The sequence below is a fragment of the Sinocyclocheilus rhinocerous genome, unplaced genomic scaffold (genome assembly GCF_001515625.1).
Source record: "Sinocyclocheilus rhinocerous isolate Xijiao unplaced genomic scaffold, SAMN03320098_v1.1 scaffold1795, whole genome shotgun sequence".
Classification (NCBI taxonomy): domain Eukaryota; kingdom Metazoa; phylum Chordata; class Actinopteri; order Cypriniformes; family Cyprinidae; genus Sinocyclocheilus; species Sinocyclocheilus rhinocerous.
In genome coordinates, this window is record NW_015642828.1 from 1 (window position 1) to 10,703 (window position 10,703).

The following is a 10,703-nucleotide window of genomic DNA, read 5'->3' on the forward strand; positions in this document are numbered from 1 at the left end:
ATAATGTTCTTTTTAGCAACATCATATGACCCCTTTAAATGTGTGTGTATATAATATGGGGCTAGTTTTACTCTAATGAAATGGTCAAATGCTGATGAAGTGACTCTCAGAGCAGTTTTGGAGATTGTGTTCATCACCGCGAGCGTCACACTCTTCAGTGTGTGTGTAATAAACGAAACCGTGCGTCTGCGGCTTAATATTTACATATACTAGTCCATATCACGGTTTGATTGAAGTGTAATGACCTACTTTTGATTAATTCATCCAAACTTTGAGAAAGTCTGTGACATTCCGCGTTATTCAGTAAATTCCATTTTTATGACTGGATTCCACGATTCCGTCCGTGTTTTCCGCATCGCAGAAATCATAGAGCCCTATATAATGCATCACTGCTGTAGTGGTTTTACATTTTTAGTATAAATCTTTTAGGCAACAGCAGGTTGGCGCTGAAACTTCAAACTTTGCCTCTCGTTAAAATGAAATGCTGCCCAGAAACCAGGAAAACAAGTGTCTAAACATCTAAACACAATAAAAGAGAACCACCAGGATCCAATTAGAAATAAAACGGCCATCGACAGGCAAAAAAAACTGATCGTTTTTCAAAACAACAGAATTTCGTTGAATTTCCAAGGAATTCGTGCTCATTTTCTACATATATGATATGAATATCTAAACCAGATAGTAAAAGACTAAAAGCTGCTGTTTGAAGATCAAAACTGATTCATGTTGATTGTTGAACAGCTGGTTGAACTAAAGTGAACTCACACACACACACACACACACACACACACTCACTCACTCACTCACTCACTCACTCACACACACACACTCACTCACTCACTCACTCACTCACTCACACACACACACTCACTCACTCACTCACTCACTCACTCACACACACACACTCACTCACTCACTCACTCACTCACTCACACACACACACTCACTCACTCACTCACTCACTCACTCACACACACACACTCACTCACTCACTCACTCACTCACTCACACACACACACTCACTCACTCACTCACTCACTCACTCACACACACACACTCACTCACTCACTCACTCACTCACTCACACACACACACTCACTCACTCACTCACTCACTCACTCACACACACACACTCACTCACTCACTCACTCACTCACTCACACACACACACTCACTCACTCACTCACTCACTCACTCACACACACACACTCACTCACTCACTCACTCACTCACTCACACACACACACTCACTCACTCACTCACTCACTCACTCACACACACACACTCACTCACTCACTCACTCACTCACTCACACACACACACTCACTCACTCACTCACTCACTCACTCACACACACACACTCACTCACTCACTCACTCACTCACTCACACACACACACTCACTCACTCACTCACTCACTCACTCACACACACACACTCACTCACTCACTCACTCACTCACTCACACACACACACTCACTCACTCACTCACTCACTCACTCACACACACACACTCACTCACTCACTCACTCACTCACTCACACACACACACTCACTCACTCACTCACACACACACTCACACACACACACACACACACACAAACGCATAAGTATATGACAACTAAAACATGAAAACATATACTGTAAATGTACATATCCTCATGGAAAACGAACAGCATTATTCATGTGTAAGCAGTTCACAATACACACGAGAAAGCAGTATTTCCCCACAGGAGCAGGTTCTGTACGATCAGTGTTTTCTAGCATGTTTTCTTCAGGTCATGTCAGTGGTTAGATTGACAGAGGACCCGTTAGCCTACTAATCTGATCTAAATATTCATAATAATAATAATCAATCAATGCTGTTCTGAAGCACAGATGAACACTCCTAACACTTTCACCTGGCCGTCCATCAGCTCATCCTGAAACTAATGAACCACACTTACAATAAATACAATTAATACATATATATTAACCCTCTGGTGTTATCTGGTCATTTTTGACTGGAAAATTGAATTTGGGAATCAATAAAAAGGATGATGGGCCCTAATCAGAGGACCACCTTTTCAACAGTAGACTGTATTTTTACACCTTTCTCGTTCTTACTATTTCAAGCTCTCTCAACTTCTTATATTGTAGTTTGTCAGTGGAAATAATATTCTGTAGGCTTTGAATACACGCGTGCTTCCTCTAAATCCTCATAAAATCCTGTTTATACTGTATATAAGACTGGTCTGAAACTGAGCTGCTTGTTTCGCTACTCGAGACTAAATGCGCCGCATCTGAATCAGTAGCGCCACATAACGGTTTAATAACTGTAATAAATGTGTTCTTGGACGGAGTCTTGTAAAGGTTTGTGAACAGCTCAAGCTTCGCGCCGTTTTGAATGAATCCGCTTCGGTCCCTTTTGCCTCCATTTCCGCGCGTGACGTCATCGGTGAATAAATCGCGCACTCGTTCACTAACCCTGAGACACTACCGTTACCATGGAAGCGTTTCAGTCCTTTAAAATGGGAGCGGCGTAGACCACAGTCACGTGTCCCGGATTCCCGCCCACCTATTGGCTGGCGCTCCGTGACGTCACGCGACCTGGCTGCTTTTTTAAAAAGACGGCGGGAAACGCTCGCTTTATTTCTTCAGTTCTGCTGAGGCGAGCGGTCCTGTCCGGCGTTCATTCGCAGAAACCGCGCGATGGTGCGAACTAAAGCTGATAGCGTTCCCGGCGCGTACAGGAAAGGTGAGAGAAACCCCACAAACCCACTACACATCAGCTCAGACTGAAGGAGAAGCTCCTGTGATAACCGTGCCTTTGTAGCGCGCTAAAACCCGCTCGCTCTGTTCTTTCTGTCGATGCTGTAAGTGTTAGCAGTAGCGTTCGGCTTTCTGCGTGTGTTTATGTGGATTTTGATGAATATGAGTATATGTCTTTATCAGTCATCATCTCCCGCCAATCTGCTGCGACTCGAGCATGAGCACACGCTGACTGATTCAGTTACAGTACTATGCTGTCTTTATGAGGGGAAAAACGCTTTTATACCTAAATGAACGATTTAATCTGGAAACATTTACCGCAGTTGTGTTTATTGTCTAGCAACCATTGGCGTTAAACACTGATGCTACTGTTAATATAACACCGATGAGTCATTAAAGGAGTATTTTTCCAGCTGAATCGTCTCATTATTGTTTGAACATTAAAGCTAGTGAATGCCAGTGAGGTTTGTTTTTAAAGGAGTTTAATTCGGACTGAATGAAATGGCGCCACTTTCACATTCATCCGCGTCGCGTCACGATGAAGCGCTCCGGAAGCGGAATTACCTTGTTTCTGACGGCGCGCCTCGTGTTGTGCTGTGTTTATTAAATGTTAATAAATAATTTTCTATGTGTTTGTTTCAGCTGTTGCCGCCTCCGCGCCCCGGAAGTCCCTCGGCGCTTCCGGTTTCGTGAACGCGCACAGCAGCGGCGCGCAGTCGGGCACGCCAGGTGAGTGCGCGCACGCAGAGCTCTAAATGAGACGCGTTCTGGCGTCTTGCGTCACTTCCAGAGTTTAGCTGAGGCGTGCTGTGTTCTGCTGCTGGTGAAGAGAACGCCAGCTGTGTTTATACAGCGCTTTATACAATACACATTGTGTCAAAGAAGCTTTAGTGTCAATAATGCAAACTAATTCAGTTCTGCTGTATGAAGTGTGTAGTAGGAGTTGTGTATTTAATATTGATTGTCTATTGCGTCAGTGTTCCTGTCAGTAGCTCTATATTCATGTTAGCTTCAGTAAAGTGAGTTTCGTGCCTGCTCCGTGTCAGATGTTGGCATTAAAGCATGTTTGTCTTGCTCAGCTAAGGGTAAATACGCGGGCGGGAACCCTGTGTGTCCGCGGCCCACACCCACGTGGCAGAAGGGCATCGGAGACTTCTTCGGCGGCCCCAGCCGGAAACCAGAGAAGGAGAACCTTCACCCTGCGTCTGATGATGAGGAGGAGGCCGGCGGCAGCGGCGTGGCTAAAGCGCCCAGGAAGTGAGTGCTCGGAGCACTTCCTCTTCCTGTCTGCAGTGCAGGGTTCGAGCGAGACTGAGCCGTGTTCTCTCTGTGTTTCAGGTCCAGACCCATCATCGACGACGAGGAGGAGGATTAATCTCTTTATTCAGTTTACATGTTTCTTTCATGCTTGACTATTTAGTGTAAATCTTTGTAAATACTTTTAATAGGATGTCTGGTTTGTTTTGTACAGAGGTTTAATAAAAGGATTGTTCAGAGTTGTGTTGGTGTGATCTCTACAGTGAGTGAATGCAGTCAGATTAAACCTGCGAGCCGCTGCATGAAGAGTGTCTGGTTACAGATGTGTCTTAAGTGTTCGTGGGTTTAAATAAGCAGTCGTGTAGAAATCCAGTCATGTCTGGAGTTTAGTGTTCAGAATGTGCTGCTACAGTCAGTAGTGCTGGATCTGTGATAAAGCGTGAGTTTGGTGGTGGTCTGTGTTCCTGGTTAGTAAGAAACACTCGGACTGATGAAGGCCTGCTCATCTCCTCAAGCATGACTGCAGATTAATCTAACATAATCCAGGAGCTCGGAGTTCGACTGACCACACTTGTGTAAGCTAAAATGAACATTAGATGTTTGAATTTGTTAAAATAAACTCCAGCAGCTGTCAAACTGAATTGAGCTCAATACAAAGAATTTGTTTTTACTTATTAATCAGCGTTTCATCATGACAAGCCCACTTTTTATTAAAGGAGCTTTATCGTTTAATTTGATCAGAAATGGGAATTGACGTATTCTTATATTACCATTAAACATGTTTCCATCAGCATTTAATGGCTGAAAGCCACGGTTTCAGATAGTTTGATGTGATTCTGCTGAACAGAAGCTGATGAATGCTGTTCGTCTGCAGTCTCTCTTCTCTCCTGCGTGTCTGCAGTTGTGTGAAGGGTTAATGCTGACATTAGCTTGCATTAAATCACTCTCATGTGAAAGCTATTCACTCAAAATGCATTTATATCTGCACAAATACCTGTTTTTGAGCGAAACACCGGACTCCACTGACGAAAAGCGTTTCTTTGCTGGATTTATTTGCTTCTTGCTGTTCAGTGTTTTCAGTCAGATTCTGTGTGTTCAGTCAAATCTCACATTTGCACTTCTTAATGGCAAATAAGAGGGCTAATTTAATATATCTTTGTACATAAGTCTTTTTTTTTTTCTATATTAGATTTGGCAGTATAATTAGAGAAATGTACCTAAACCAAATTTTAGAGATACACATAAAACTCATATTAATGAGAGTTATAGTTTTATAGTGCATTGCAGAAATGAGATATCTATACAGAAGTGTTTCTACTGAAATAGCAAGGTCAGAGTGTGCTATCAGCAAACACAGAAATCAATGCTTCTGGGAGCAGACCTGTAATCAGGGTTGGGCAAAGATACATCAAAATATATTTTAAAATAAAATACCTTAATTTTAAGTGTATCAAAATAAACTACAAAATACAGCAGCCACACAAAGTATCAAAATAAACTACTGTATTTTAAAAATACTAAAAAATACTTTTACAAGGGAGCATGAAGTTTCTTCACAAACCTTCCATCAATTGGCCTATTTGATCTCTCTCTTCACCAACACACTGATGTTTGTGAACAAGTGAACAATGTTTGTCCGTCGATTCACACTTTATATCAAAGTGTGTTAAAGAGGGTGTTAAAGAGGGTGACTGGCACACAGTATTTTATGTATTTTGAAAATACAAAAATACTAATCTTAAATGTATTTAAATACAAATTACTTTTGATTTTTGCCGAAGGCTTTCAAATACAAAATAGTATTTTGTATTTCAAATACGTATTTTAAATACATGTATCTGAAATACTGCCCATCCCTGCCTGTATTTACTGTGATTTACTGTGTTTACTGCGGTGTTAGTGCTGGGAGCTCCGGACAGCTGTGGAGCTCTATATAACCTGAAGAAGAAGCTGCAGTGTCGCTCCTCCGCCGCTGGGGGTCAGTGCGTGGCGCTCGCGCGGCTCGACTTCCGGTCTGGCTCTTTTTCTTTCTCTTCCGCTCTCCGGATCATCATGGTGGGTATCCGATTGTTTGACTCCTGATAATCTGCTGTAATCCTGCTCTTTCTCCGCTCGGTTCATGAACGCAGACGGAGGAGTGTGACGCGGGGTTTGTTTGGCGCGCGTGTGTGTGAGTATGACGCGACAGATGAGCGGCGCGACAGATTCAAACGCGATAAAAGAGCGCGAGCCGCTCCGCTCACAGTAATACTCTAGCACTGCGAGTGTGTTTCACAGTAACGCGTGTTAATCGATACACCTCATCAGATATTGAGGATCTGACCGGTTCAGGTCTGTAGAGCGCTTCTGGTCGGCCCATAATGCACCGCAGCTAGCAGACACTAGCATTAAAGCCCCGTTCACACACGAGCGAAAGATAACGATATTAGCGTCCACACCAGCGAACGATCTCGTGTTTATTCTGTCGCTTTAAATTCTCCAGCTCGTGACCGCAGGGTGGGTTCTGATTGGTTGTCAGTGTTTGTATCGTTCATCAGCTGGACAAGATCGTGCGACTTTATCGTTATAGTTCTGTAATATTGAGAAAGATTGTTAGAACTTGTTATTGGTGTGAGCGGGGCTTACTCTCGCTCTGCTGCTATTATATGTGTATGACTGACGGTTGTGAGCTGTTATACGTGTGTTTATGGGCTGTGTTTGTCCGCAGGGCCGCGTCAGGACCAAGACGGTGAAGAAGGCCGCTCGGGTCATCATCGAGAAGTACTACACCCGGCTGGGTAACGACTTCCACACCAACAAGCGTGTGTGCGAGGAGATCGCCATCATCCCCAGCAAGAAGCTGCGCAACAAGATCGCCGGGTGAGCCGAGCCGAGCCGCACTGCATGCTGGGACACCGCAGCACTCCATAGAGCGTCAGTGATCCAGGAGAGATGAGCTGGAGTCAGTCTGAAGCGTTTCAGTGTCTCGCTCAGGGTTTCTCCGTCTCTTAGATGCGCTCGGACACATCAGATAAACCAAATAAGAGCTAAGATCTGTCAGTGGGGAATGAAAACCTGTTTCCCTTTGAATGAAGCTGATTTTTCAGAGCACACCGGCAGATATTTGTTCTTGTTTTAATCATAAACTCACTTCATTTTGATCAGTTCCCTATTTCATCATAACGAAGCTTGATTAAAGCAGAGAGACGGATATTGGTAACGGAGCGCTGGCTAATCACCCCTTGCTGTGTCCATCAGTGATGTGTGACCCCGGACCATAAAACCAGTCATAAGGGTCAATTTTTTGAAATTGAGATTTATACATCTTCTGTAAGTTTACAAAATATCTTCATGGAACATGATCTTTACTTAATATCCTAATGATTTTTGGCATAAAAGAAAAATTGATAATTTTGACCCATACAATGTATGCTATTGCTACAAATATACCTGGGCTGCTTAAGACTGCTTTTGTGCTGCAGGCTCACACGTGTTTCAGTGAAAGTACAGCTAGTGTAAAGCGGAGTGTGAATGACGAGTGTTTCTCTGCAGGTACGTCACACACCTGATGAAGCGCATCCAGAGAGGTCCAGTCAGAGGAATCTCCATCAAGCTGCAGGAGGAGGAGCGCGAGCGCAGAGACAACTACGTGCCCGAGGTGCGTCTCTCCGTCTCTCTGTCTCTCTCTCCGTCTGTCTGTGCGTCTCTGTCTCTCTCTCCGTCTGTCTGTCTCTCTCTCCGTCTGTCTGTGTCTCTCTCCGGCTGTGTGTGTGTCTCTCCGTCTGTCTGTGCGTCTCTCCGTCTGTCTGTGTGTCTCTCCGTCTCTCTCTCTCTCTGTGTCTCGCCACAGAATCAGGAATCGAAGCTTCGAGTCAAAACATTAATCCAGACGGGAAACAGTCAACGGCGCCACAAACCCAAGCGTCTCTTTGTCTTCTGGATTCATATTTCCCAGGGCAGTGTGTGTGTGTGTGTGTGTGAGAGAGAGAGAGATGAGGTTTGTGCTATTCTTCATCACCAGCGCAGTGTGTACTTTCAGAGCATAGCAGTACAGGAACAGTACTGACTACTAACTGTGGGATAATCCATGAGTGAAACTACATGACAATATTTCACATGGTTTGATTCCTAATACTGTTTCCGGCCACGAGGGGGCATCGTGGAGTCAGAGAATAAAGGAGTCCAAGGATGTTTGTGTGCTTTTTACTCGCGCGTTAAACCAGGGAACACGACACTAACTAACCGACAGCTGGAGCACTGCTCATCATAAATGAACTCGCATGCAGAGCAAGAACGGTGGAAATGTTCAGGCAATGTGATCCATTAATTTACAACTTTATTAAATCTGTCATGAAAAACAAGAACGCAGTTGTGGAGTTGGGAAGAACAGTCAGCGTGAGACACATCAGGAGCTTCCGGTGCAAAAGTTCATCAGCGTAATCGCTATTATTGCAAAAATCTTCAATAAAATCCATGACTGTCACACGAGTCCTCACAGAGCAGCACGAGGCAATGTCATGAAGGAGGAGACAACTGAACTAAAACCAAAACAAAGGAAATAAAACATCTCAGAATAGACGAAACACAATCACCTCAATCACCTTAAACTCTGTCACTGTCACAACATCAGAGAACTGCTTTTCTTTTAAATTAATTTAAATATTTTAAATATTTTTTCACCATCTACTTTTATTGCGAAAATAGGCAACTGGACTAACTGTGACGATGATGATGATGATGATGAAGATGTATTTCGAGCAGCGTGTGGCCACAGAAACGGCTGCGGCACATCTCCATGACGACCGCGTGTTTATCTTGCGCTCAAGCAGTTGCGAGTTTTTGGACAGTTCGCTGGATGTCTGTACATCGGTACGTTTCCCTGAACAGAAAGTATGAACACAAGTGCGGCCCCGGAGCACGACGGCCGTCCTGCCGGAGAAAGAGCAGAGCGCCGCCACAGAATCAGGAATCGAAGCTTCGAGTCAAAACATTAATCCAGACGGGAAACAGTCAACGGCGCCACAAACCCAAGCGTCTCTTTGTCTTCTGGATTCATATTTCCCAGGGCAGTGTGTGTGTGTGTGTGTGTTTGTGTGAGAGAGAGAGAGAGAGATGAGGTTTGTAAACCGCTCCATTGCAGAATCTGATTGGATGGTGGGGCGAAAGAGGCGGGGCTTCATGCAGAGGGACTCGGGTGGGCTTCCTGTCAGAAACACCAACTAGCAGTTTGTGTTGCTCACACACACACACACACACACACACACTCTCTCTCTCTCTCTCACACACAGTGCTATTCTTCATCACCAGCGCAGTGTACTTTCAGAGCATAGCAGTACAGGAACAGTACTGACTACTAACTGTGGGATAATCTATGAGTGAAACTACATGACAATATTTTACATGGTTTGATTCCTAATACTGTTTCCGGCCACGAGGGGGCATCGTGGAGTCAGAGAATAAAGGAGTCCAAGGATGTTTGTGTGCTTTTTACTCGCGCGTTAAACTAGGGAACACGACACTAACTAACCGACAGCTGGAGCACTGCTCATCATAAATGAACTCGCATGCAGAGCAAGAACGGTGGAAATGTTCAGGCAATGTGATCCATTAATTTACAACTTTATTAAATCTGTCATGAAAAACAAGAACGCAGTTGTGGAGTTGGGAAGAACAGTCAGCGTGAGACACATCAGGAGCTTCCGGTGCAAAAGTTCATCAGCGTAATCGCTATTATTGCAAATATCTTCAATAAAATCCATGACTGTCACACGAGTCCTCACAGAGCAGCATGAGGCAATGTCATGAAGGAGGAGACAACTGAACTAAAACCAAAACAAAGGAAATAAAACATCTCAGAATAGACGAAACACAATCACCTTGTTACGACTAAACTCTGTCACTGTCACAACATCAGAGAACTGCTTTTCTTTTAAATTAATTTAAATATTTTTAAAAATATTTCACCATCTACTTTTATTGCGAAAATAGGCAAGTGGACTAACTGTGACGACGATGATGATGATGATGAAGATGTATTTCGAGCAGCGTGTGGCCACAGAAACGGCTGCGGCACATCTCCATGACGACCGCGTGTTTATCTTGCGCTCAAGCAGTTGCGAGTTTTTGGACAGTTCGCTGGATGTCTGTACATCGGTACGTTTCCCTGAACAGAAAGTATGAACACAAGTGCGGCCCCGGAGCACGACGGCCGTCCTGCCGGAGAAAGAGCAGAGCGCCGCCACAGAATCAGGAATCGAAGCTTCGAGTCAAAACATTAATCCAGACGGGAAACAGTCAACGGCGCCACAAACCCAAGCGTCTCTTTGTCTTCTGGATTCATATTTCCCAGGGCAGTGTGTGTGTGTGTGTGTGTTTGTGTGAGAGAGAGAGAGAGAGATGAGGTTTGTAAACCGCTCCATTGCAGAATCTGATTGGATGGTGGGGCGAAAGAGGCGGGGCTTCATGCAGAGGGACTCGGGTGGGCTTCCTGTCAAAAACACCAACTAGCAGTTTGTGTTGCTCACACACACACACACATACACTCACACACTCTCTCTCTCTCTCACACACACACATACACTCACACTCTCTCTCTCTCTCTCACACACACACACACACAATCACACACACACACTCACACACACACACACTAATATACACGTACACACACTAATATACTCACTCACTCACTCACTCACACACACTCTCACTCACACA

General features: G+C 44.4%; 2 protein-coding genes and 1 long non-coding RNA gene across 3 annotated transcripts; 2 read left to right on the forward strand and 1 right to left on the reverse strand.

The window, feature by feature from the left end:
- Positions 1-2,609: 2,609 nt before the first annotated feature.
- On the forward strand, positions 2,610-4,246 carry pclaf (PCNA clamp associated factor). Its single transcript, XM_016573930.1, has 4 exons — positions 2,610-2,736; positions 3,393-3,479; positions 3,830-4,007; positions 4,089-4,246. Exons 1-4 carry the CDS (start codon positions 2,691-2,693, stop codon positions 4,123-4,125), a joined length of 348 nt encoding a protein of 115 aa, XP_016429416.1. The 5' UTR covers positions 2,610-2,690; the 3' UTR covers positions 4,126-4,246.
- A 1,690-nt stretch (positions 4,247-5,936) lies between these two features.
- Positions 5,937-8,228, forward strand: LOC107756715 (40S ribosomal protein S17-like). Its single transcript, XM_016573928.1, has 4 exons — positions 5,937-6,062; positions 6,715-6,866; positions 7,539-7,682; positions 8,210-8,228. Exons 1-4 carry the CDS (start codon positions 6,060-6,062, stop codon positions 8,226-8,228), a joined length of 318 nt encoding a protein of 105 aa, XP_016429414.1. The 5' UTR covers positions 5,937-6,059.
- A 77-nt stretch (positions 8,229-8,305) lies between these two features.
- LOC107756718 (uncharacterized) lies at positions 8,306-10,553 on the reverse strand. Its single transcript, XR_001641857.1, has 2 exons — positions 9,863-10,553; positions 8,306-8,578 (listed from the first exon to the last, which is right to left on the reverse strand). It is a non-coding gene; the product is annotated as an uncharacterized LOC107756718 (long non-coding RNA).
- Positions 10,554-10,703: the final 150 nt, after the last annotated feature.

What these genes read in the sequence shown, in the direction of transcription:
- pclaf (XM_016573930.1), top strand. Translation starts at nt 2,691, where the DNA reads ATGGTGCGAACTAAAGCTGATAGCGTTCCCGGCGCGTACAGGAAAG. An exon ending in TCCCGGCGCGTACAGGAAAG is followed by an intron (nt 2,737 to 3,392) that starts GTGAGAGAAACC and finishes TGTTTGTTTCAG; the next exon opens with CTGTTGCCGCCTCCGCGCCC. An exon ending in CGCGCAGTCGGGCACGCCAG is followed by an intron (nt 3,480 to 3,829) that starts GTGAGTGCGCGC and finishes TGTCTTGCTCAG; the next exon opens with CTAAGGGTAAATACGCGGGC.
- LOC107756715 (XM_016573928.1), top strand. An exon ending in CTGCGCAACAAGATCGCCGG is followed by an intron (nt 6,867 to 7,538) that starts GTGAGCCGAGCC and finishes GTTTCTCTGCAG; the next exon opens with GTACGTCACACACCTGATGA.